The sequence below is a fragment of the Ooceraea biroi genome, chromosome 2, assembly GCF_003672135.1.
Source record: "Ooceraea biroi isolate clonal line C1 chromosome 2, Obir_v5.4, whole genome shotgun sequence".
NCBI lineage: Eukaryota > Metazoa > Arthropoda > Insecta > Hymenoptera > Formicidae > Ooceraea > Ooceraea biroi.
The window spans coordinates 562,507-589,496 of NC_039507.1; the positions used below are offsets into that span (position 1 = coordinate 562,507).

Here is a 26,990-nt window from a genome sequence, read left to right on the forward strand (position 1 = left end):
TTTAGTTTCTCTCATAATCTGGGACAAGTACTATTGTATACTATACTATTTTCTGACATGTGTGCAAAATGTTGTTAACTGTTGTTAACGGCACAATAAATTATATTGTGCGACATATATATTTTGTAGATATGTATTACAAAATAATATGTAATATTATATTAGGTGTATATTATATATCATATAATAAAAAACGTGTAAGAATAACTTACTATTATTTATATACACGGAAAAAACTAATCGGTTATAACAACTAAACATTTTCAGTTACTTTAGTTTCGGTTGTAGTAACATATAGCCGTTCTGTTTCAACTGAAAGATTATTTATATCAACAAATGCTCTCGGTTCAAGGAACCGAAATTTTCCGTTCCAAATGCACCGTTGCCATAGCCGACTTTTCGGCTATCCGCACAAGGAAATATCATTGCTATATCACGATCGAAATAATTTGCAATGTATGTATTTGTAATAATGTTACTCGCGGAGTAACATTATTAGCGAGCAGCAAGGAACTAATTGGCACACTCAATTGTCGTTTATCAAATATGGTCAATGCGGCAGCGTGGTCTGTGTCCGTGTCCAATCTGATCCGATTGTTCATTGCATAAAATACGTTCGTATCTGTTTTTAATTCAGTGTACTTGTGTTTACGTATACTTGTGTTGAAATGAATAAATTAAATAAAGTGTACTGTTATCTACAAGCTTGGCAGCTAGAGGCTTATGTCATAACATGTTAGAAGTTATGTCATCGAATATTTCGGTTGGTACAACCGAAATCTTTTAGAAGAATTTTTCTGTTCCTATAACCCCGTTTTCGTTTGGTCTCTAGGGAACAGAAAATTTCGTTTGTCACAACCGAAATTCAGTTGTAGTAACGGATTTTTTTTTCCGTGTAGATATATTGTATATTACATACTTTTCAATTGATAATTTTCTTATGACACATGCATTATATTTAACATTTCCATTATTATAATGTGTATCATAGATATCAGATATAACATGATAATGTAAACCAAGTTTTATATATTTTAGTTTTTGTGATATAAAGATACACACATATAAAATTATTATGTAGCTAACGAAATGATCTATATATTCCATACTAACGTGTTGGCGTGATTCATACTTGTATTAATTAATATAAAACAATAATATTGTAACATCATTATTTCTCTTATTTTTCATATATTATACTTTCTTATATTTCATATATTAAATTACTTTTTTACAAAGTGAGTATGTGATATTTATTATATACGCTTCTGCTCGTTTATGACTCGCGCATATCCCTATTCCCCGCGCGACAATACTAATTGTTATTACTGGTAAGTTGTTGCTGATATGTTTACAATTAGCATGTACATTTAGGACATAATCAGTCAAAACACGTGTTTATTTGAAAATCTTTTTCAATTAATTTCAATAATTCTTGAGAGAATTACAAAAGCCGTTCTTCAGCATCTTATTTCTGTTCACTTTACGCTCTACTCGCTCACGACCGCAGATTACTATTTATCATATAAATACGCATTAATAAATTTAATAATTTTATACATATTAATAGATTTATGTTCTTTTTCGTAAGATTCAATAATATAGGTCCTGTTTTAATGTAAAATTTATGCACTGTGCCATGATTTATACATATAGCGTAAGACGACAACCAGTTCAAATGGTACAACTAAAAAGACAATAAAAATTATTAAAGTGCAACCTCAGCAAAAAATGACAAATAATTCCACAGACTCTTTGTATTTATCAAGCGACGCGATAGCGTCGCGACGCCAAGTACATAAAAAACAAGGTTCCAAGCAATAAGCATCACTGCATAGACGTCGAGCGTTGCCAAATTCATTGCATGAACGTCGAGCGCTACCGTATAGCTTATCCGGAATTTCATATACGAGCGGTCTCTCTTTCTTATACGGTCTCCGTCTCCTCTCCTAAACTATCTTCCAATTTTCTCTCTCTAGCAGTCTTATATTTAAGATACAAGATGCAAGACAGATAGACAGAGAGAGAGAGAGAAAGCGTTATTTATTGACGCTCCAGAACTAAGTCCCCTTAAGCGTATAAAGAACAATACAAAATAAACAAAAGAATAAAATTAATACAAAAGTAATACAAAAATTACCAAGTAATACAAAAGTAAAAATAAAATCAATGCAAAAAATAAAGCGAGAGAGAGAGAGAGAGAGAGAGGACAAATTTATAAGAATTTTATAAGATATTATTACAAGAAGATATATTAATGAAGTATTCTTTCGATCAAACTGGCTAACATATGCTTGATGGTCAGCAAATTCTCTGTTTATTCATCAAACGCGATATATTGCACGCCGACGGGATTTGTCAGTCTAATGATGCAGCAACCGTTTTTCCCTTTTAACTTCAAATTTCCGCTTTTTATATTTTTCAAGAATGGTAGGGCACAGCCCTACTGATGAGTCTGCAGACGATCTTAAGACGAAACGCTCTTTCCTAACGTCATCAATGATTTTCTCTCGTGGTAAAGGGAAAAACGGTTGCTGCATCATTAGACTGACAAATCCCGTCGGCGTGCAGTATATCGCGTTTGATGAATAAACAGAGAATTTGCTGACCATCAAGCATATGTTAGCCAGTTTGATCGAAAGAATACTTCATTAATATATTGAATTGTGTTCGGTGTACTTCAATCGTTGCCCACGAATTGCACTTTCGGCTACTCGATCCACCTTGGTGCAACACGGCGAGAAGCGAAGGAAGACCGGAAAGATGAATAAGTGAAAGAGCGGATGATGTGAAATGAACTTTAAATGTATGATTAACGAAAGCTTTATTGGAACACGTTGAAAGCGCGTTTGAACAGCAAAGAAACTTCGTAAGAGATACACTGTGGCTTTAAGTCCGATCGACTCGACTCGCGATGCTCGAATGACAATGATCAGCTGATTCGGAAGCTAGCCGGTGTCGGATTCGGTAGCGGGGAAAGACGAACGCGTGTTTGTCTTCGATTCGCGTCATAACAACTTCTTATTTTGAGGCTTAGAATCGATGAAAGGAATGTGTACATGCAGAAATTAAGATGATAAAGAAAATCGCAGTTATAATTATTGATAAAAGTCTGAACAAATTGTTTGGCGATTAATAATATTCAATTTACAAGAAGATACGTTCAAGGCGACCCGGGCACGCCAAGTACTTCAATGTCGTCATGCGATAAGAGAGTATGCATGATGGAAAACGTTTGGGTAAAATACTCAAACTGAATTGCTTCGAGGTACGTATGGTTAGTTATTAACTATTGATTTCATACTTAGTTTTGATTTTTATAAATAGTTTTTAAAACTTTTCGTTGCGTACAAAGTGGGATTTTTTATGTACTTGGCGTACTTTTTTTTAGCTTTGTGAGGTTTTTTTAGTGGGATTATAATATTTCTGATGATATTTCGAATTTTACTTTCTATGCACGATCTGCCGCATACTTCGCATTGCATTGGTAATGCTGGTACGTTATCTCGAACGTTATTTCGAAATTGCGATAATCGATGTCTATCGATAGATTTCGAATGATGATCAGTTATGGAGACCGCCGCGACACTGTGCGAGGCGTTCCGCATTTCTCGCATCGGTTGCCTTACAAAAGCGCACTTCGCGTGCGAATATTTGTCGCGGGTGCCTCGCAAACGCATCGGGCATTCATTCTGATGCGCTAGACATTGTGTGCAACGATTGGGACGATATCGTAACGTCCCTGCCGACGATCCGTCTCGCGTACCTGGCACGACGTCGAACGGAATGGCTCCGTTTCTCCAAATTCGTCACTCTCTGAAATTCTGCGAGGATGCGGCAGGTGCACGATCATCTTCAGGTACGTGCACGTTCTCGTTCTGCAATTAGTAACTGGCAGTCATCAATGGCAATCATCATTTGATCTGTGTTGATCATATGCTGCAATATTTGACTAGCGAAGTCGCTAGATATGCAAGACGATAACCGCCATTTCCTAATTTCGCGGGATTCGCGGAATTGAGATAGAATCACTGATCACTGATGTTAATCACAATTATAGCCGTTATTCATAGTCGGATTTTATATTTAAGACTGTCTTGAGTAGTTTATCTGCAGATACTCTATAGATCATTAGTGCCTATGGAATATTTGAAGATACACTTAAGACGGTCTTAAATATAAGATCCGATTATGAATACCAGCCTATGTGTAATAAATAATTTGGAATTTTTATAACATCAGAATTGGTTGAATAATCTTTTTATTTTTATCAGAAATAAAAATAAAAATCAGAAAACTCGTGCCTTCTTTTCCATTTTTCAAATAAAAGATATCAACGAGGTAATATATGTATAGCCTGCTGTAGGAATTTACGTAGCTTGAAAAATTCGCCATGCACTAGCGCCCTCCCTCCGAATATGCGGCTGGAATCAGAAACGAAATTGAGACTAGATGGTAATGGGAAAAATGCAGTTATCTACCCATAAGAAGTAGAAGATAAAAGAATATAAATCATAAACATCATAAGCATAAATTGTAAAGAATATAAATCACAAACATAAATTGTAAATGTTTTTGTAAGTAAACCCGTTAGCAATTATGATTTTAAATGCAATTGCAAAAATCGTGGATTTATTTTATTGTATTGTATATTATATTATTTATTGTTATATTACGAGAATTTCGTCATACGCTTTATATTTGCATTATAAAATGTATTGTTAATTTTCATATTATTCATATTATTTTCAATAATCTCGTTTTACAAGGATTTCAGCTCGAAGTTGATTAAATATAAAAATTTTCAAATAATTAAATAGCGAATTTTGGTAAAATAAATATCTCTTTTAGAATAAGGGGAATAAGAGAAAGTCATATACAATTCAAATTTGATATATTATCTTCATACATCTTGTGTAGAGACATGTACGTCGTTGTTTTCTTCGTCTTATAATTATTGATAATATTTATAATAACAATCTAAACAGTCACATACTTATATTCCTATGGATCTTAATTTCTTTTTCACTTTACATATGTGGCTATCCTATAATCAATCGACGTTCACATCTGAGTAGAGAACATTCGGTATTTAGTTGAATTTCTCACGCAACTTCGTCGTGAAAGATTTTGCCTCGAATCAGGTAACGAAATTAAAAATTGTACCAAATAATTATACGCAACTTATTTCATTGACCTAGAAGCATTTTTTGCACTCTGATAATAAATAAATTTATGTACAGTTCACAGATTCGATTGAATTATGTTCGAATGATTATGTTCGAAATATACAAGGCGTAAATTTCGACATACATCAGAATATTGCTCTGATGTATTTAAAAAAGATTTTCGATATTGCAATATTAATTGTCACTAATAACAAATTCGAGGAATTGATTCGTGGTCATAGATAAGAAGATGCTCTCTTGTGTAAAAAATAAGAAATATCGGACATATATGTATATAGAAAAAATGTTTCATAGGAGACTTCGTTTGAAAAAATCTATTCGTAAAAGAATCTAATTTGGCAAATTGGCAAATTGATAGGTAATGCTTATTAATGATATACATTAGCATTTGTTACGTTAATTTTTCTTCTGTATACGAATGTGATATCACGCGAGAGGTAATCCGAGAGGTAAGCATTCTTTGATAGCAGGACGGTGTACAATTGATTAAATTTATAACAAATACGCATTCGAAAAGAAAATGAATAACAACTTTGATGTCGCCACGAGTCCATTTAGATGGTCAAGTAGTGTATTTCTACACGAAAGAATGATACATATGTACATAGATCTGCATTATGTACCTTTATATATAATTTATGTACATGGTATGCGTTCTGCGTGTATACGTAATATGCGCATACTTTCTTGCTGAAAGTTTCGCATTATATGTATATTCTTTTAATTGGAGAAAGAGAGAGAGAGCTAAATCAACCAAAGTACCATCAGTGTTTCCACGTATGTGAATCTATCTAGATTATCTTTCTTGGGTATCGTAAAAGTATTTATATTATGTACAATATAGTTATTTATCCTGGAGATCACATGGAATAGCACACTCTTAAAAATCGCTATCTGCGACTGACAAAGAGATCTGAAGTATGAAAATCATTATAATCATCATAAGAACATGATATAAATCAATGACTTATACAAGAAACAAGGCATAATTATATTATAATTACTTTTCGTTGATTTACTCAAGATCCATTCTTATCAATTTTCATTTTCTTTCAATTAATCGTTAATTTATCTTCCTCGATATTTATTTCTATTATGGTGACTAGTTGATATCAATAACTTTGCAAAATCAAATTTTGAAACAATCGCCAAAATGCAAAATTTGGAAAACAATAGTTGCGAAATATTGCCATTTAAAATCTTTACGAATTTCTAGTACGAGACAAACGAGTTACTTAATATCGTTTCATTTGATACAACTTCTTTAAAGCGTAAGTAATAATCGTATTATTAATATAATAAAGAATATTACACATAATATGTCGGTCATAAAGAAACAATTACGTCATAAATATAGAATGTTCCATTATCTAACTTTCCATCATCTGAAACATTTCTGGAACGATGTATTAATGCGTTAGAATAATTATATTTTATTAATATAATTTAATAATAGATAATATAATAATTCATATGTATTTTGGCGTTTTCAATATATGCGATTAACAATATTTTTAATGCGGCATACTTTTTACAAAATAAGCCACGGATGACGGGAAACATTTTTCGCAAATATTCCGACAGCAAAAGAAACGTTGCAGATGACGGAGAGCACAAAACGCGCAGAACATTCCGTATGTTTAAGCTATTATGTATCAATAAATACGGAAGGATAATACGTATGGCACTCTTGCGGTCTCTCAGCCTCCGCATTCCACGGTGTGCCCGAACGTAGGCTGAATTAAAGATATGTTCAATCGAAATCGACATTCACTGGTAATAATGCTGTTCCCGCGATCCATTTGGCACCGCGACGTACTTCCATCTCGAGCCGCGTAATCGCCGCTATTGTCGATGATATGTACTCAGGCCCCGTTCCTCGATCCTCGTAGGTTCACTTTCGATCGCCCCATCCGGCGCTGTTGTAAAACCAAGACGAAGTTCCCTCGTCCCTCGTTTTGCTCCATGAGTTGTCAAGGCCGCTACCTCCGCTGTCCTAAAGAATACAATGTCAATTTCATTAGTTCCATTCGGTCGTCCCGCGTCTTCTTGTTTCACCACTTTAACGCGACGTGACTGACGCAATCATGCATCCGTACAAGATCGAGGCGATTTTGTGCTTTTGTCTTCTTTGCTTACCACAACATTCAACTGATGCGATGCTGGCGAGAGGTAATCCATGTTGGTGTAGTAGGACGAGTAATTCTGATAGCACTGCTGCTGGGAGGCGGTCGTCGTCCACGCTAACCTTTGATGGTCACCCGGAAACCCTCCGCCGCTCTCCGTCACCGCCGGGCTCCAGATACTGCCGCTACCGCCGCCGCTGCCATATACCGTGCTGCCTAACTGTTGAAAAAGCAGAATGTACATAAGAGAGAGAGAGAGAAAGGAAGAAGAAATGTTCTCTCGAAACGGTTCCCTTTCAAAGTAGCGCGAAAATATTGCTACAATCCGTCGACTTACGCTCGGTGGAGTCGTGCTGGCCGCCAACAGCAAGCTGGTAGCGTTTCCCGCGGGCTTATACTGCGGCGAATCCCTCAAAAGCGCCGGCGAGCTTGCCGCTGATCCGCCGGTGCCACCGCTCCTGAGTGCACAAACGCAAAACGTAATGATTCCTTGAAAATTCGTGCGAATTACGCGTCGATCGCGCGCGCTTTACACGCTTCGAAACGTAAGGAATGCGGGAATGCACATCTCGCGCGCGAGATACGCATCTCGCGATAATACCTCCGTGGCGTGTACTCGCAATTAAAATGCTAATTAGCGAGCTAATTAAATTGCCGATTATCTCACACGGACACGTTCGTGTCCGGGATAAAAGTCGTTGGCGCGATCACGAGTACATGCCGGCCAGGTAAGCGTACGCGTTGAGTCAAGCGATATTTACAGGGGTGTAGTGGCGGGTACCGCGGCGGCGGGCGTGGGCGTGGTGGCAATCGAAGGACTTTTTCCAGGGGGTGGATTACTGGCCGGACTCCCCGAGGGTTTCTTCGATCTCGGCGCCTTATCTTGCTGCTGTTGCTGCTGCTTCTGCTGCTGTCGGCATTTAGCTCTTCGATTTTTGAACCACACCTGCGAACGCATACGTAGAATCATTAGCGACGGTTACGCGTTTACGTAATCCTAGCCGCGCCTACTCAACGGTTAAAAAGGGTGACGGAAACGAGCAGCGCGTCTCTGTCGCGAAATGAATCGATTGACATTTTCGGTCGACGTCCTGGCGATACGTAGCACAAATGTGATTCGGAACGAGTTCCGGTGCGCCGCGCAGAGCTCTCGCAAAGCTGGCGTAATAACCAATTATAAGGGAATGTCGTACCGGCACGACTATCAATTACCAATCAAGCTGACTGCAGCAGTGCGAACGAAAACGCGCACGCATATCGGACACGCTTGCTACCGGGCTGTCGTTAATGCAACAGAATTACGAAAACCGATTGGAGTATAGGTCGTCCCATATACCGAGCAACTTCTCTGAATAGGGTAAGCCGATTTCGCGTACCAACGAGCTCACTCCGGTTTGCGTTCAAAGTGTCCACTGGTTTTGCACGAACACCTTGTAATGAAGCTGCTAATTATGCTTATACAGACTAAAAAGCGTTCTCTCCGCTGGCGCGCGAGTGATAGAGATTACTGCTCCACGATCTCCGCAAGTTTCTTCGACGAATAGCGTCACGAGCAGCGTCATTTTCATCAATTTATCTCGAATCAATTTGTTTTGCCACAAGAGACTTTCCTGGCAGCAGAAATGTCTAGAAAAGGTGATAAGCCTTACGTGCTTCATTTAATCATCATATGACACGCGAAAAATGATAGGTTGTCCCTCACAGTTCGATCTGCCGTTTACTCTTCGGTACTTCATCGGTACAGTAGGGACACCAGGGAAATGCAGGGTGGAACGAAGCCGACGAGCGGAAAGAGGTAGAGGGAGAAACGCGCTAGGAAGAGAGAGTACAACTTGGAGAAGCCTCGCGCGATCGATGTTAGAAGCGGAGAGGTGAGCTTGGGTTTCCGCGGATTTTCTGGGGACGACACCAGCGGCTCGCATTCTTCCAGGGAAGGTGTATGTACCGCGTACCGTACACTCACGCGAAAATTTTTCGATTTCAAGAAACGTCGCCTAGATATATTTTATTGCAACTGGATCACGCTCTGCACTGGTATCTCCGAGATACCGGCAGCGAGGCATCAACGTTTCACTCGTCCGCCATAGAATTCCACAAGTAACACCATCTTTACGATACACCGTTTTTCCTTCAATCTCGAAATTGTAAATAGCAGCTTTCCTACATCTGCAGATATCAGATCTTTATACTTGATCCAGTTTCTCCTCTCTTCCCTGCGATGCATTCGTCTCATTGATAATATTCGTCTTCGTTCATTTACATCAAATGTAGCTTTTCAAGTATAAAATATCATTGCACGGGATGACATAATGGTATCGAGCGATGAGAAAAAACTGGCACGGCGGACGACTACAATGGACGCGGAGACGTCCGAGGTTCAAAAGTCATTGGCAAGGGTCCAAAAACGGCGATCGTCAACAGTCTCCGGTTTTGCAGTCGTCCGACGAACGTGCGGAAGACTATGGGTCACGTTGGGCCCATTCATCCCGGTTACACGCCTATAGCCAGGTGTGTTGGGCGGCAATTGCGGATGCGAAGCGCCCTTTCCGACCGTGATGAGGGTGGAATATGCACGAACACGTTTTCGGACCCCATGGACATCGAACTCTGCACGAGAAACGGCACAATGTCGTCAGTCGAGCGATGCGACCGAGGTGTCGATTCCTAAAACGTCATTCTTCGTGTAGGTTTTCGCGGTATTGTTCAGAAAAATTCTTTTGACCTTACGTTATTGTGTGGGAATGGCAATGGCCCGATCACTTACGATTTTTATGTTATGCGGTTAAAGAGAATACGTTTCCTTTCTGAAGATACTTTGAAGAAGTACCGATCGGTATAGAGATAATTTATCTCGATAAAAATAATGACACAAATAAAAAGTTACGATTATTAGATTATATGTGAACTTGATGTATCACATTGTCGCTTGATCTTTTAACAATGTGATTCAAAAGATGTAGGATTCGTGTTAGTATTCGAGAACGCGACTAATTTAATTAACTCTAACGAAGGACATACGAGGAAGAATCGATGTTGCCCACCCCGTCTGCGTGCCGACAGTGCATGCCCCTTGGTAATCAGACACTCTCTTACCCTTCGTAGACATTTGTAGCTTGTATTTTTTGTAGTAGAATGCGAACATACCTTTTTCCTGCATGTTAATGAGATAGTGATTTATAACATTGGAAATGAAATATTCGATGACTACATGCAGCTTTTTCTATTTTTTACGCAATTAATTATACAAGATAATTTGATAAAGCATTACCAAAATGCTCTCTTACAACTTACCTGTACCCTCGATTCTGGCAAATTGATTTTCATCGCCACTTCCTCGCGCATAAAGATGTCTGGATATTTCGTCTTGTTAAAAAGGTGCTCAAGCACGTCCAACTGCGCCCGAGTGAACGTCGTTCTCTCCCGTCGTTGCTTCCTTGGATTGCCTTTAATCCACAATTTTTGATACAACAGAACACGATAGAATTTTTATTCGTGCAGATTTTTTTCTCGGATATACACATAAACTATCGACATATCGAAGCAGTATGTTGTAACGCGTTTATCGAAAAAGATCTAAACCGGGGAAAAAAATTTCAACTGCCTCTCACTCGTTTGGCATCCGGGAAAAAGTCGCTCTTTGAATCCTCTCCCTAATCCGGAATTTAATATCGCGATATCTTGCGCGCTCGCGAAAATTCTTGTTACGGATGAACAAAATCCAGCGCGTCACAGCGCGTAGGTCAACTACGTTTAATAACTAATCAATATGATTAATGAAATAAATATAATAAATGATCTGATTATTAATAACTAAATTAATAACGGTAATAATATTTTCATGAGTCGAAGGTAACTTCCATGCATAATGCAAGTGCTTTTACATTAAAACGATTAATAAATAATTTCATATTATACACCAACACTTGTGCTCTTGTGCCGGCGTTCTCCAATTACAGCACAATATTACACTTTATTATAATAATATTCTCACTGTTTCTGCCATAATAACGCCGCATTCGCGACAAGCCTTCTGTTTTTTGGCGAACCTGACATTTCGCGTCCGGGCCATTTCGGCGACGCAAATTGCAGGATTTTTGCGACCCAAAAGAAAGACAGTCACCTCCGACTCGTTTCAGTATTAGAATTAATAAAATAATATGATGGGGGCACTCACAGTAGTAGGACTCACCGGCGGGTGTACAACCGGGATAGCCGATGGTGGAATGCAATGCCTCGATCGGTGGTATGCTGAGCGCACTTACGTAGGGGTTGGTTTTAAGGGCACCGTAGGCCCCCGCGGCGGACGCACCGAACGCCGCGGGCCCGAAGAGCTCGGAGGCCGAGGTGGTGGAGGCGGCGAGGCCCCCGAGATCGGTGGCACCGGCGCCCCCGCTGCAGCCGGATGTACCTCCGAGGCTGTTCGGCCACATCACCACCCCCTCGGCCCCCAGCACGACCACCCCCCCGCCGCGGTCTTCTTAACGAGGCGTCCTTGACGTCCAAGTCACACGTACTGCCTAAAAAATCGCGGGAACAGAGTTAGTGAGAGATCTGAGAGATTCAGAATTCCTTAAATCGACGCGGTTTGTCTCGTTCGAGTGAAGAGGGAAGGTTCAGTCTTTTCGCGTATAATTGATTGTGCGTTCGCCGTCGGAAACGTTGAAACCGGCTTACAAAGAGTACAAAACGCAAAGACGAATATAAGCGGGATTATAAAATAGCGACTGCGAGATTTGCATGCACGTATAAAGTCGCCCCTTTGTCGAGGCGTCCATTAATTTCTGGGTGTCTTCGTCGTTTTTTTACAGAAAAGCGAAGGATCGGTCCCGAGCATCCTCGCACCTCGGCTTCCCGAAACGGAGCAGAATTCCCTGCAGCACGGCGATATTATCGCGTGAATTGCCTCTCGTCACCAAAGACGAGAAAGTAGTCGGCGTTTTAAACAAATACAAACCGATCGTCGTCGCACGGCATGGAAATAAGAACGACGCGGTTGGCAGCTGCACGCGGGAGATAATCCGACGAGACGTTGCAACAGGACTCCGGGGAAGGTATATCTCCGAGTCCTCCCCTCGGGGGGCAGCCACGGTCCTCACAACCTAATTCCGAAAACACCGTCGACCCGAAAACCGAGAACGGCGAACCGGGAACATCGAAGGATCCGCCGACCCTGAAGACGCGCAACACGCTCGCAGCCTTTCCGTCGCTGGCTCTTAGCCGTTAGCTTAAGTCGCGTTTTATCCTCTCCGGTTACAAAGTCAGGAACGACGACCATCGGCCCCTCCTTCCTCTCCTCCTCAGAATCATCCACCTTCCCCGGTGGTTGTTAATTTGTTTGCCGCCGCGTTTATTACATCTGCGCCGTGCACATCTGCGATATGGCTGAGCGGTGACGACGATGACGAAGACGACAACGACAACGACAATGAACACGTATTGTTTCCTGCTTGCCTGCCACGTCGCCGTCCATATGTCTCGGATTAAGGGATGCTAATCGGTAAGTAATTAAATGACTGCATTATAAAACAGAAAAAGACAATCGGATGACGACAGCGTCACGAGCGTCACGATGAGTGATCGAGTGTCCCCGACTTAATCATCCTTATCGAGATGTAGGACACTTGGTAGATTTTCCAATTCATCTCTCACCACGTTGCTGATGGACACGTTAATCGTCACTGCCGGACTGTTTTAAAAAGCAGTCTTGACACGAATCAGTCGACATGAATTCAATTCTCGGAGTGTTGAATCTTGTGCAGCGGCACAAATCAACGCGGTTCGTTTAAACCGAGGTGGATTGCAGCTTGAAAGCTCAATACCTTAGTTACAAGCCTTGTACTCGTCCAAGAAGTGTTTTACTCACAACGACGCCGGTTCGTTTAGCCGGCACAATTCTATGGTGGTGTGTGCTCCCGAAATGAAATCTTACGCCAGCACAAAAGCTTGTCTTTAATAATGTATTGTTCCGTGTCCCCTCTTAACTGCGCGCGCTATATTGAAACTAGATTTTACTGAATAGAAACCGCACCATACGAAGGGCCTCTTCATGGTACTAATAGAGTTGCTGCAGCGCGAGTCTTTTCGCGCAAATATGGTTCAAACACCCACATTCATCCTCCTGTATGTACATTGCATCCTACCGCGTCCGCAATTGAAATTCGTGCGCTGACTACTATTAAAATTCGTTATATGCTGCGCTTCAACTAGTAGACACGTAATGAATTTGTTAGCTCATTCTGTGGTATGTTGGAAGTCACATTAGAGATATGTGCATTAATAATTTAAATGTATTTACGGTTTGTCGTAAATAAATTCATTATGTTTTCACGGAATGAAGATCTCAGTTTGATAAATTAAATTAAAAAATGCTGAGTATTTTTCATAATTAGAAATTAAAATTATATGCTTCGTGTAATTAAAGGTACGATATCACGTATACTGCTATTCATGTACATTGCATTTTCCTTGGAAATAAATAAAATTTTGTATCGGTGAAATGAGATAGCTCAGGGCCACGTAAAACGTCTCACAGATCGCTCGATGAAATTACGAGTTCTTAACATCGTAAAAGGCGAGCTCGCGCGGTATTGCGTTTCTAATATTACGTCTCATTACGTCCGCGCGCAAATTTCTTCCGATCTCCGGAGCCGCGGAATGAAGTTGCCACCTGGTGAAAAAGAATCCATAGAGTATACACTACCCCGTGATGCCGCCTCTCGTTCCGGCTATATTAAAATTTTGCCCGCTATGAAAGGAAGGGCGGAGAACGACGAAGAAAGGCGCGGAGTATTCCCCGGGGTCCTCCTGAAATCAGTCAGGCACGAATCTCCACTTTTGTGCACTTACGCGCCTCGCATCGGCACAAAGCACTTGTTACACGCCACCCAGCATGAGCCGAAAACCCCCAAAAACAACTGTCACTTTCGAAACCTTTTTAATGACGGTTACATTGCACACCTGCACGCACTCTCGCGCAAACTCTCTTATCCCTCCTCCTCTTTCCCTTTTATCATGCATTTTTGATCTACATTTTAATTAGCACAAATCTTATAACGGCAAATTTATCACTACACCTACAGTCGTTGAATCTAATTCAGCCTTGAAACTTGAAAAAATTCCAATTGCTCGCTCGAAAATAAAACGATCACCGGGGCGTAACGTCGACAAAGCGGCACGTTTATTTGCACTTCCGTCATATTAGAAACGACGTTGTAAAAGAAAGAGCGGGCACTCGAAGGTCCTCCTGTTGCGGCGGCCAGAAGTCTCTTTATCTTTGTGCACTTCGGCGCACGGGACAATGCACTTGTTACAGACCGCCAAGTGTGGACAAAATGCCCAGGCAGCCACTCGATTGGCCTTTGAGGGCACTCGTAGTTGTCTACGACCCTGCGGAGAGCCCGAGAGAAACGGTAGGACTAGAGAAAGATAGCGAGGGTGCCTTTTACACCACCGCGCGCACTCCCCCGATGCCCCCCCATCCCGGGGAATCGATCTCCCGCTGCAACGAGAGTTACCCTCCACCTCACCCACTCTCGCCCTTCGGCAGTTCGGCCCTAGTGCAAACACTTTGCGTTACCAATCGACAGATATATACCGGCATGCCGTCCCTAATGACTGTTAAATCCCCATTATTACATCCCGCGTGTGTGCCGTGCGAGAGAGAGAGAGAGAGAGAGATCTACTCTCTCGTCAGTGAAGAATTCGATTTACGAATGTCCGGCAGATCGTATCTCGAATCGTTAACTAAGCCAACAGGGCGCACGTGCATGGGGGTGCGTTTCGTTGTTGCATCTTAAATCAGCGGCAAATTCCTGCGGTGATCTCTCCTGAACTCCTTCGGAGTGCTTTTTTCAGGCTTCGTCGCGCGACGTTACTTCTCGACGAGGGTGCGGAATATTCGTTCGCGCCTGTAAACGACCACGCGTCACCCCGATTCTCCTGCTCCGGCAAATTTCGTTTCCGCAAGCCACAGCTGAGACTTCCCAGCGATTCGCGCGCAGTTCGCGCACGGTAATAATCTGCGGGGAAATTACAACGCAAAGAGACTCGCGTAGATGCAGTCGCGACAAGACGCGCACATCGGCGAAACAAGTAGCAGCATCGGGATTCATTGCGCGAGGGTTGGACGGACCGAGTGGGGAGGTAGGACGGAACAGACGCAACGTCGTTTCTGCATTAGGGGTGGCGCGGTTTGCGGCTTCGGTACATCCGGCGGTGCACGAAGAACGACACACTGCCGGAGCTATCCCAGAAAGTTAAGTCGCGGCCGCATTGTTTCCAGGAGTATTTGCGCACAACCGCATTGTTCCTGAAGAGTCTTCCCGTCCCGCAGGTTCACAATGAACGTACGTGCGTCGTGTCAAGTGCAGCCGCGTGCACGAACGCGAGGAAAAGGCAAAAGGTACTCGAGAAACTTGCGAAGCATCAACCGATTCCATCGACGATTCCTCGAGCTCAAGCTCATCGTTCTCGTATCGTGATGATACATTTTACGATCTTCTTAGCAAATAATACATGGCTTAACATTCTCGATAGCAATCGTGTTATCTATATTACAAAATTTATAGTTTTAATATAATACATTTTATGACAACGTCACGTCTCGGCAAAGCGTCGCGAAACGATCGCGATGAAGCGATTCGTCTCGTTTTCTCGCGGAAACGACATTCGGACATGACGCCTGCGTCCGAATCCATTGCACAAAGAACGCAAGAAACTTTTCAATTATCGGATAACAAAGTCGTAATTAATTGAATTACCTGACGATAAGGACGCCGGGCGTTCGCAGCTGTGCGCCGAGATCGATCGATTGCGGCGTCTCGCGGAATAATTATCTCGGCATCGGCCCGAGGCTGAGTTTCCACGAGAAGGGACGTGACGGTGACGAGACTTTACATCACGGAGTCGCACATTTTATGCGGCCCGGATTGTAGTCGGATACCTCTGTCAAGGGGCGGCGTGCACGTAGCCATGCGCACCGAGTCGTGCACGAGAAAGCGTCTTCGAGGAGGAGTCGCATTCAATGCAACCTTAGCCCCGGGTATGCGGCGTTTGTTGCGCGTTCATTGAGCGTAAAACTTAATTCCTATGGAGACTCCACGAGATATACCCCGGGATGCAGCGTGGTGTACCTCCGCCGGAGGCTTGTTCTCCGGTAGTTAGTCTTTATATTCCGACCGGCAAAAAAGGAGATGCCAATGGGGGTTGTTGCTGCGCCCCGCCGCCACCGCCGCCACGGGGATGAGCCTCCTTCGTTCCGCCGTCTCTCCCCGCCCTCCCGCTCTCCTCGCCGCCACCTGCCTCCATTCCGCTTCGTGCTCCTTTATGTTACGCCCTGACGGACGGAACTTACTGATTCCTCGGAGCCAATTTCGACGAGGTTTTGTTCCGCCGGGTCGGGCGTTCACGGTTCTATGGTGGCCACGTCAATCCTCTCCATGTCGAAGGCGCATGGCGCGACATTCGGGCCCGTTCGCACGTGATAACATCGACCAGGGAGATTCCGGGAGACTTGACGCTTCACTGCGAGTGCCGAGATCGAATCCCTTACGGCTAACCGGGAACTATGGCGCCTTCCAAGATCCTCGTTTAAGAGGGCGGGGCCTTTCATCGATATAATATATGTTCTGTCGTTCGATTGCAGCGTTCATTATTGACTGCCACGGCACGAGATATCTTGTTGAGTGAATGGAAAATTATAAAATTAACGACGAGCACAGATTTCATCCTTGCAGCCGAGCTGTCCGTCGTGGAAGCCCTGTAAACACTTGTCAACTTTGTTGTTCGGCTTCCGCGTCCTCTTCAGTATTGAAGTCGCCGTAAAAAGCGTGCTTGTATTAGACTACGTTACCTTACGTTATCTCTCGCTGTACACCAGCAATGTGTGAAACTGATCATAAATCCAATTTTATGATACTTTGTGAGACTGTTTTATTTACTCCAGGAAGCCAATTATTCTGATCGACTTTGAATTATTCCCCCGTTGATCTTAGAAATATCTTTACTCGCGATAATTCATCATTAACGATGTACTCATCTGATCCTATCCGTCACGTTCTCCTTGACGTGCACCAACGCCGTTCATTTTATATTTATCGTGAAATCTCGGCGGATGTCTTGTCTCAATCAGATGCATGCAGCGTGCGGAAATTTACATTCACGGCAATCGCAACTTCTTTTTATCGAATGAGCAGTCAACACCGCATTGTCAAACTTCCTGCAGCTGCATATCCAGAGGGCAACATCGCACACGTGAGCCAGGCGACAGTTGTCTTTTTATGCGGTGGCAAACAGGTCGCAACCAGATAAGATTCTTCTTAAACGAAGACCTGGTCATTCTCGTAATGCCCTTATGTGCGACCCTCCATTCGGAATTCTCATAAAATGTAAACGTCTTTCTCATTGAATGTAAACTAAATCGACGTCGATCTGGATTTTTTCGACACACTCTGTTGCGATGTCATCCCTTTCGATCTCGTTTATTCGTTTAATAAAATGTCGCGATATCAGAACCGGTTATCATCGCGCTACATTTTTACGACGCATGTAAAATCGTCACAGTACCACTCGTTGTACCCCAGCAAAAAGACACGCGTTGCTTTGTTCCAACGTTGAATTTCAGAGTTCGCACACGCGACGGAATTCCCGCGTTAGATTCGAGGATTGAGCACCGACTAGGATCCGAAACGTCCTGCGTTGCTGCGGAGAACGCACCGACATGTACAGATGATGATGACAACGACGACGACGACGACAAGGAAACGAAGGACCTCCTCGTGGAAGGCGGACCTTAACCGGGAGGGAGGCAAGCCAAGAAGATTACCGTAAGCAGATTATTTCCGTGGAAATCCCGCTGGCCCAACTCTCTCGGCACGCTGCCACGTCGGAGCGTTTCGGGACCTAAACTTCGCGGAATTGCAGGCGTGAACGGAAGTAGTCGAAGCCCGGCTCGCAGCGCGCTACAAGATCTGCTCTGACGGCAGCTCGTCGGACATCGTAGATAAGATTATTGAAGGATCAAGCAGCGTACATCGTAAGATTGATTCTGACGGAGTCCGTCGTGCATCTTCAGCGAATCAATTCGGCCATTCTGGAGCTGCTATCTTCGACGAAACTCGTACAGACTCGACGATGTCCTTGGTTATCGTAAACTTAGTGATTGACAAATTGGTTGTAAATAACATGGTCACCGATGGTATCGATTTAATTGCCATGGATAACAATGATGGTTTCGAGTAAGACGAATGCAAGTCCACACTCGTTCTTGAACAAGAGTTTTTTCCCGTGAGCATGTGATGGCTCGTTTTGACGAGATAAGTTGTCGCTGAAAGCAGGTTCGATGATTCAGTTGTTTGTATAGACAGAGCGTGCGACAAATTTGACGTGGACCAAGGAGAACATTGATTTCAATGCTCACCGCGACTCTCTCTAGTGATGCGCCTTGTTGTATTGCGAGGTCTCCGATTTTTATCGGGCGGATCCGTTATCGAAACAAGTATTTTTCATTTCTCATGGAAAACGCACCAACGTGATTGGTACAGAATTATTAATCGTGCAACGTGAATGTGTATGCGTGCGTGCGTGTGCGTGTCGAGATTTGTCCGGCGGCTTCACTTTTTCCTTTTTTATGCATTTTTGGTTGGCTGATAATCCCGAGCGCGGGTGCAATTAATAGACTTCTGCTGGAATACGGTATATTTCTTTTAGCGCGCGCAAATGTTAACGCCGCGTATTTCGTGGGACCGCGCACTTTTTCCCCCATCACTTGCGAAATTTCCCTCACTGTGCGGAATTTCGCACGGTTATTTCGAAACAAGTTCGCCCACGAATTTATACATTCTCTCTTTGGCCGGATGAAAGCTTCCATATACGCCTCGCCGATTAAATGTCGGCGTTTTCGAGGTATTCGCGCACCGCAGCGCCCGAATTCGGTTGATTCGCTCGGTCGGGATTCTCTCTGTCGCTTTTTTTTCTCGTTTACCGCGGAAAGTAATCGCAGAGGATATCCGCAATCCGCAGAAATCATAAAAACCGTGGCGTACGCGGTCGAATTCGGTGGCCCGAGGGAATCCACACAGCCGAGAGTGGTTATTAATCACGAATGTTTAGTAAGAAGGGTGGCACTTTTAACGAAACATAGGCCGCGATAGTCACAGCTGATTGTTAAATGATCGCGTTAATCGTGTAGACTTTTTGTTACTCCAAAACTATATCTCACGTATCTATATATAGTTGGAGGATTATTTCCGGGACTCGAATAAAATACCTTTGTAGCTCGTTCCTGATGTTTGCAAAGGCGAGGTATAACCATACATAACAGTGTTGCACAGTCTGATAACAATCAATTGTTACGATTCGCGACGTACACACGGGCGTAGGGAAAACCTGGCGGCTGTTACGAAACAGAAACTGTTCGATCGATAGAAACGCGATTGGCGTTTCTCGATGAACCAACGTCGCAGCAGCGATAAGCAACACACTCGACCGTTATCAATATGTAGAGATCAACGATCTGATGATTATCCAACCGACATATAAACAGAGTCCCAGTCAGTCATATCATTACAGAAATAATAATACCACTATCGTTTATAATCTCCGGCAGTCCCAGTCGCCGCAACAAAAGATTCCGATGATACGAATGCGAAAGTTGGAAACTCGGGAGACTCAAGTTCAGACGCTACCGAAGCCAGATTGTCGCTCGTCGAAGAGAAGGACCGATGATAACAATCTGACAGTACGAGCGATGTTATCGCGTCTTACTGTACACGCGTTTATCAAAGGTCGACGACGAAACGCGGTCAATCGGTTGGTTATCCAAGCGGTTGGCGCGATCTGATCGATTAATGGCGAGCAATCGGAGCATCAGGTTGTGTTGGCGGACCAGCAATGTCTCTCGCGCGTCTCCACGGACACGTGGATCTATGTAGGTCAGTAAATCGCCAGGCGATTCGCGATCCGACAGACGACACGGCGGAACGCGACACGGGAGGTCATCCGGGGTAGCTCCGCGACACCGGAAGAGGACACGGGGCGAAACGCGTCTCACCCGGAAACGACGCAGGCGTCTCCGCGGTCGGCCGCCGTCAATCCGCGATCGGGCTCGACGCGTTTACCGAATCGGACCGCACTGCTTCCTGAAAATCGGCACACCACCGGCGACGGCACCCGCAATCCGGAAACGGTACGGAGAGGAGGAGGCTGTCTACTCACCCGAGCACGAGCACTGGTAATCGCCGGCGCCGCTGCTACTGCGTCGATACTCTTCGTCTTGAGCCTGATAATCCAGACGAAGCCCCCGAACTCGCACTCCAACACACACCGTAGAAACCGTGGACTCGCGCGCGTCGTGCTCGCCGGCGCGCTCCAATGTCACGGAACAGAGACGGGCTAGGTCGTTCGATCTCGCGGCACCGCGCACACCACTGGAACCGACGCTCGCCACGGCGTTTCGCCACTCCACCGACGACCGACTCGCCGAACGAGCGCGACCGATAGCTCGTAGAATACGGATGTATACACGATAATGACTATTCTATTCCCTAATCCGCCGGAGTCGTCCACGGCGCGGCTCTCCTGTGTCTCTCTCTCTCTCTCTCTCTGTTTCTCTGTCTCTGTCACTTTCTCTCTCTTTCTCTCTCCCTCCAACCTCACTCCCTCTCTCTTATGCTCTGTCCCGTCTGCTCTGTCTCTCGCGTTTGTCCTTTCTTTCTCCCCCTCCCGCCCTCCCCTCTCTCACACACTCTCTTTCTCTCTCCCTCTCTTTCTCTTTCTCTCTCCCGTTCCCACCCTTAACCACGCGTACGACTGTCTCTCTCCCTTTCTCCCTCTGTCTCACGGAATGTGGGACAGACTGACAGAAACGGGAGACAGCGCGAGCAACGACGACGACGACGACGACGACGATGGTCGGTAGAGAGACCAGCGCGAGAGCGGCTATTATAGCAAGAGGGCGTAGGAGAGCGCCCGGCTCAACTTTTCACGAGAACTTTAGTTGTTACGGATCGCTCTCTTGGTCGAGGGGTTATGCGCGAGGGGGACGCGCTCGCCCGACGACCGCCGGCGGGGGAGGGACGCCGGCGTCGAACGTAGAGTGGGAATGGGGTGCGCGACGCGGTCGCGAGACGACAGAGAAGCGGCCACGAGGGTACGAGGGAGGCAAGTGGGAGCGAGAGAAGGGAAGTGAGAACCCGGAAAGGCCGTGCGAAAGAGAGGGGATTACGCGCGCGCGCGTCCTGCACGAGGAGGGGATAAGGAAGGAGGGGCGGGAATGAAGAAGCAGCCATAAGGATGAGAGAGAGGAATGCAGAAGAGAGGAAAGAAAAAGAGATGGACATTGATTCCGTGTCGCAAGATAAAGCGAGAAGGAACGACGTGCGCCGTCGAACTGCGTCGATTCGTTTCGGAGTGGCGTGGCAGGGGCAGTACCTTGCATAGCTGTGGCGGCATGGTGGGGACCCAATGGCAGCTCGGGATATCAGGCGCGATGGCAACGCCGTGTGACAACGGCGTTAGGTACAGTCCTAAAAATATACTGTAACCTGGAGTTTCCTCTTCTCTTCGGTTCTCTTCCCGTCTCTTTTCCGCTTTGCAACGCCAGCTTCCTTCGCTTCGCATCCGCAATACATCCTTCTCGCTCGAAGGGGTGTACGAATAGATTACGAGAAAACGGGTAAGAGTCGCTGGCCATTACTTTGCGACGTTAAGGGCGAGCATGTTTTGGCACTTCTGGGTGGACGCGAGAGGGCAATTGACTTTCGCTCGGTTATTCGTGGGGATTAAAATTTTTTTCTATGCAATGAGGGGGTAACGTTCATGGTAGAATTAATCATCAAGAAACAAAACATAAGCAAAATATAGCTTTATACATTCTACTCGCATATCTATGATATAATAAAAAAGATTTTCGCTGATGAAAAAAGAAAAGTGTCGAGATGCCACCATTATTAATATTAACATTAAATCATCAACGTTTCTCTAACTTTACATGCAAGCATAAATTTTCTATAATCAAATTATAATCGTTAACAAATCTTACTAATCAATCAATTTTTCTCCAAACTGATAAAACGTTTCAAATTGAATAATTATTAGAAAGTTACATCAAGTCTTCATTGGGACGGCTAAAGACAACAAACAAAGACGGACAAAGCACGTCACACTATTACCCAACAACTGTCGTGTTACGTTATGTGCAAATAAGGTCTGATCAGGCGCTATAATTTCCACTTGTTCCTCGTAACATTAAACGCGGCCGCAGAATATAGATCATGCATTATTAACACGTTATCGAAAATCACGTTACAGCCCGTCCCAAAATCCGACGGGACACGCGCGATAATAATCTCGATGCGCGGTCCTGCCTCCTGCCAAAGAGATCCGGATGATTATGGATGCCTAATCTCGTTACCCGACCGAAGACGCCAGCGCGAATATTTTTCCCCCCGTCGGCGCGAGCCCCTGCCGACGATCCGTCGGCGATCCTCCTCGCCGCCCTTCCTTTTGACGCGCTCTGTAGCCAGGTGATAGCTACATACCCGCGGTATACCCGCAACATAGCAATTTAACTTGCTCACGTGCGAGCGGTTAATGCTCTTACGGGATTTCGAAAAGATCAGCCAGCATTACTATGCTATTAGCGTAGCTAAAACCGGCTTGCTTCCATAAACCTATACTAACGCTCCGGCCACTTTATTCACCGCGCCGGGGCCCATTCATGCGCTCTTACGCCAATTTTCCTCATTGACGGATCGGGTGTGCGTCGTACGAGACATCCACGCGCCGGCCAAAGCGCCGCGATCGCCGATTTCACGCACCTGCGCGTGCCATCGTGATTTCACGGCGATTCACGAGACGGACCGCCTGTCTGTTTTGATAGTCAGGTGAAGAGTATCGACGAGATACTCTCTCACACGTCCCTCTCTTTCATGCCGTATCTCCCGCTTGCAGCTCGTGGGAATTAGCGATTCCAAGCACACGTGGCGCCGCTCGCTAACGTAAATAGTGTCGTGTGTGCGGAGAGAACGGTACACCGCGGAATGTTTGGTATTCTTCGTGCTCTCTCGAGCTTCTGGAAAGATGTGAATAGGGAAAAACTAACGACACGTACACGCACAGACCAAACATTCGGCTGCTTTCATTATGATAACGAAATCGGAAATTGGCGAGAGAAATTGCCTCGGTTAGCTTATGTTGGGTTCCTCGGTATCTCTTTGCCTTGGTCTCTATTACAACAGGAAGATGCATTCACTTGCTCCGTTTCCGTTTCATTTGTCAATTATTTGACAAATGCGTTATTTTATTATTTTTTAATGAAAAAGCAGTTACTTTATATTGTCGGCATTAAAAATGTAAGCAAAAGAGGAAAGGAAGTCGTACTCGAAAATGATTTACTTTCCGTCTCGTCGATGAAACCTTAAAAATATTTTTTTCAATGAGATGATGTGACGTATGAAAATTACAAATTTACTGCTGGCTTTAGCTCACATTACGCGATAAGGCGCGCAGAATGCTCGCATTTTTCGAATCGTAATCTACTCCGGCGGCATTAAGTGATCTGCATCAAATCGATAGTGGTATTACAGGTATTACACGGTATTAAAGTAAGAACTCCACCGGTCTCATTCTGACGCGATTAATTAATTAACCAGCGACAATCATAATTGACGCTTTCCATTCGTGGGATTTTGTTGCCGCAATATTTTGCGGGGACGTTAACGTTCACGTTAACTCGCTCGTGAGTCGTCGTTAAATTTTCCACCGCGAGCTCGCGCGTTATAAGTTTAATGTATACCGACGTCATTAGTCGGCATGCGAAATCGGCGTGCTATCTGCTTACATTCATTGTGGTCCTCGCTTATCCTACTGACGTGACGCCGAAGCAGACGAGCGTTCGCACCTCTGTTATCTTGTGCACACGCCACACCGGTTTCAATTAATGTAAGACGGCACTCAAAGATTATTATTCTCGCCATTGAACCAGACAAACGCTCGCAGCTGCGGATTATTCTCCCGACTAAAGTTCAGCCAGCAGGTGTACGAACATTTTTGGCAGCAAACTCGAAAATACAACGCTTATGTCATACTTAGTCCGAATCGCCGTTTACGTCGTGCTGCAAACCAACTAATTAATTATTATTACAGTGTATTCCTTTATACATTGCTTCAGATTCACATATGGAACAATTTGAGTAGAAGTATTTAAATAAAAGTACGTGTTCTCTCTCTTCAGGAAACTCGTCGAAATCAAAGTACCGTGAATTGAACGAAGTGACGACAAACCTCTCGACACGGAATTAAGTCGCGAATTATGACCTCGGTGCGCCCATGCGATCTACCGAGGATTCCCGTGGGGGGAGGGAGGGAAAAAGAGAGATCAGCTCCGGATATTCGGCAGGTCATCCCCTTTCTGCGGGCGCCAAAGTCGTTCCCGAAATCTCTTCTTGCACAGACGCTTAAGGACGACTCTCGTTAAGCGATCGATGCGCGCGAAAGCGCATTCGTGCCACGGCTTGCTTGAAACGCTCCCGGATTTTATATAGAATGTAGTTCATGCTCATCATCCCGAAGATCAGCCGGCTGAGCCGTTCGGCAAACTGTTCGAACAAAAAGCACCGAAAAAGACAACTCGGTGCAAATAACCTTTGCTACGTTCCGCCCCTGCCGTTTTCCCCTTTATTCGTCTCTTCTGTCTTGCTCCCGTTCTCTCATTCTCTCTTTCTTTTTCTTTCTCTCTCTTTCTCTCTCGCTTTCCCTTCTCTTCTCCCTTTCGCTTTGTCCGTGTTACGTCCTTCGCCCAGGATTTTCGCCTGTCTCTTTTCCGTCTCAGCGTGGAGTCCCTCCATCACGACGAAGACCCTCTTTGTCGCGCTCGCGCGATGCAGGACTCATTGACGAGAGGAGAACGGAATTTGAAACTGAGGCAAGCCGCTTATGAAGCTTTCGCGTAAATCACCGGTGAAAGTCACCGAGTTACCAAGTCAATGAATTACCCACCTCACCGTACCCGATGAGGTCACGCGCCTTGGGGTTACTGAGTATGATAAGTGTCTTCCGGTTTTAATGGGATACGTATCCCTCACGCCTCATCCCAAGTGTACCCGACGTTGATTATACGATCACTGAAGTTATGTCGCGCCATTAAGAAATTCCTGATTAGAGAATGGTGCGCGCCGTGGAATTTGTACAAAGTTTCCAGACGCCATACCTTTCGACAAGATAACGTACGCCATACCTTGACTCAATATTACTAAATATTCTATTTGAAGATTGAGCGTTCCGGACAATTCAATATCACCGATTCAAAGCGTCGATTTTTAACCGATAATCTACCGATACCGATGGATCTCGCGCACGATTTACTTTCGTCGTCTGACTACCGTTCGATCTAGCGCAGTAATGTAAATTCAATCGACTCCATCTCAACACCGGTGGGCTCTCCATACAAGTATTGTGTCTGGGTTTATCCACCGCCTCGTTCGGCGAACACTGCCCGAAGTGACAACGAACGCTATTGATAATGATTGATCACGCAAATGCAGATAGAATCACGGGAGAAAAGTGGTCCTCGGATGCTCCAGGGTTTCGAGTGGATTTTGTTGCGGATGCGTCGCTCTATTCTTCCTGAGACAGTTTTGCTGGTCATCTCGATTGTCCCCACGAAAACGAGCGTTTTCATCGTCATGATTCTAACTTTACAGGTGTTCCGCGAGATTCCTCTGTGTGAAAACATTTTATATATACTGGGGAATTTGAGAAGATATGATATACGATGTGTATATTTCGGGCAGTCATTTATTACTTTATTGCATTTATGTCGGTCAACTTTATCGTAATTGTGAAGGTTTAGACTGAAGAATATTTTTTTCTAGAATGAAGTATGTATTCTGCTTCTTTTTTGGTATGTCTTGATATAGTTATTTTTAATGTTTGCTTCATGCTTTCTGTTGAAAACAATAAGACACTTTTGCGAGAATAAAATTCAAACAGATTAAAAGAAATTGTACAATTAACAAATATTTCGTTGAGCAAGTTGCTCCGATCAAGTTGAGATTGTCACAGACCTGAGTCTTGATCTCGCAGATAATTTGATTGTGTCAGCCAATGACGAGTTTCTAAGCGGTACCCCGCGGAGGGCCCAATCCCACGGCCCATTCACGTAATTCTGCATTGTAATACTCGCGGGACACGAGATACTGATCACGTACGGCCAATAAGAAATTGATTCTACGCAGTCACCAATCTCGGCGTCATCGCCTTACCACGAATTTTTATCCAGTGTCAAAATATAGGTACAGCCGGCATCGTATCAGCTTAGCGACCACGGGAATTTTCGATAGTTCTAGCACCGATGATATTCGAGTTCCTGCAAAACACGGGAAAATTTATATTCATCAGACTCTTAATAAAATAACAAATATTAAAGTATATTAACACTTTTATACATATATCAGCTAATTGTTAGTCCGAGAATTAACATTATCTTTGTGTAATGAAAAGATAAATTCAAAGAGGCTTTGTAGAGTATAAAATTTCTGAGAGACGACAAATCGACGCTGTCATTATAATAGCAGCGATGTTTCCTTCCGCACGATCGAGAATCGTAAATCGCGTAACACGAGTGGCAGGATGGACGATAGAAATTCGGGCAGTAGGAGTGGATGTCTTGGATGGGGTG

The 26,990-nt window shown here is 44.2% G+C and overlaps 1 protein-coding gene across 2 annotated transcripts; it reads right to left on the bottom strand.

The window, feature by feature from the left end:
• Positions 1–4,877: 4,877 nt before the first annotated feature.
• LOC105282905 (homeobox protein OTX2) lies at positions 4,878–20,925 on the bottom strand. Of its 2 annotated transcripts, none has more exons than XM_011345217.3 (7): positions 20,528–20,925; positions 11,505–11,832; positions 10,607–10,758; positions 8,077–8,261; positions 7,653–7,773; positions 7,329–7,535; positions 4,878–7,185 (listed from the first exon to the last, which is right to left on the bottom strand). In XM_011345217.3, exons 2-7 carry the CDS (start codon positions 11,743–11,745, stop codon positions 7,084–7,086), a joined length of 1,008 nt encoding a protein of 335 aa, XP_011343519.1. In that variant the 5' UTR covers positions 11,746–11,832; positions 20,528–20,925; the 3' UTR covers positions 4,878–7,083. The 2 variants fall into 2 exon arrangements, with proteins under 2 accessions (XP_011343519.1, XP_011343517.1); XM_011345215.3 differs by having other exon boundaries at positions 11,490–11,832; positions 20,528–20,924.
• Positions 20,926–26,990: the final 6,065 nt, after the last annotated feature.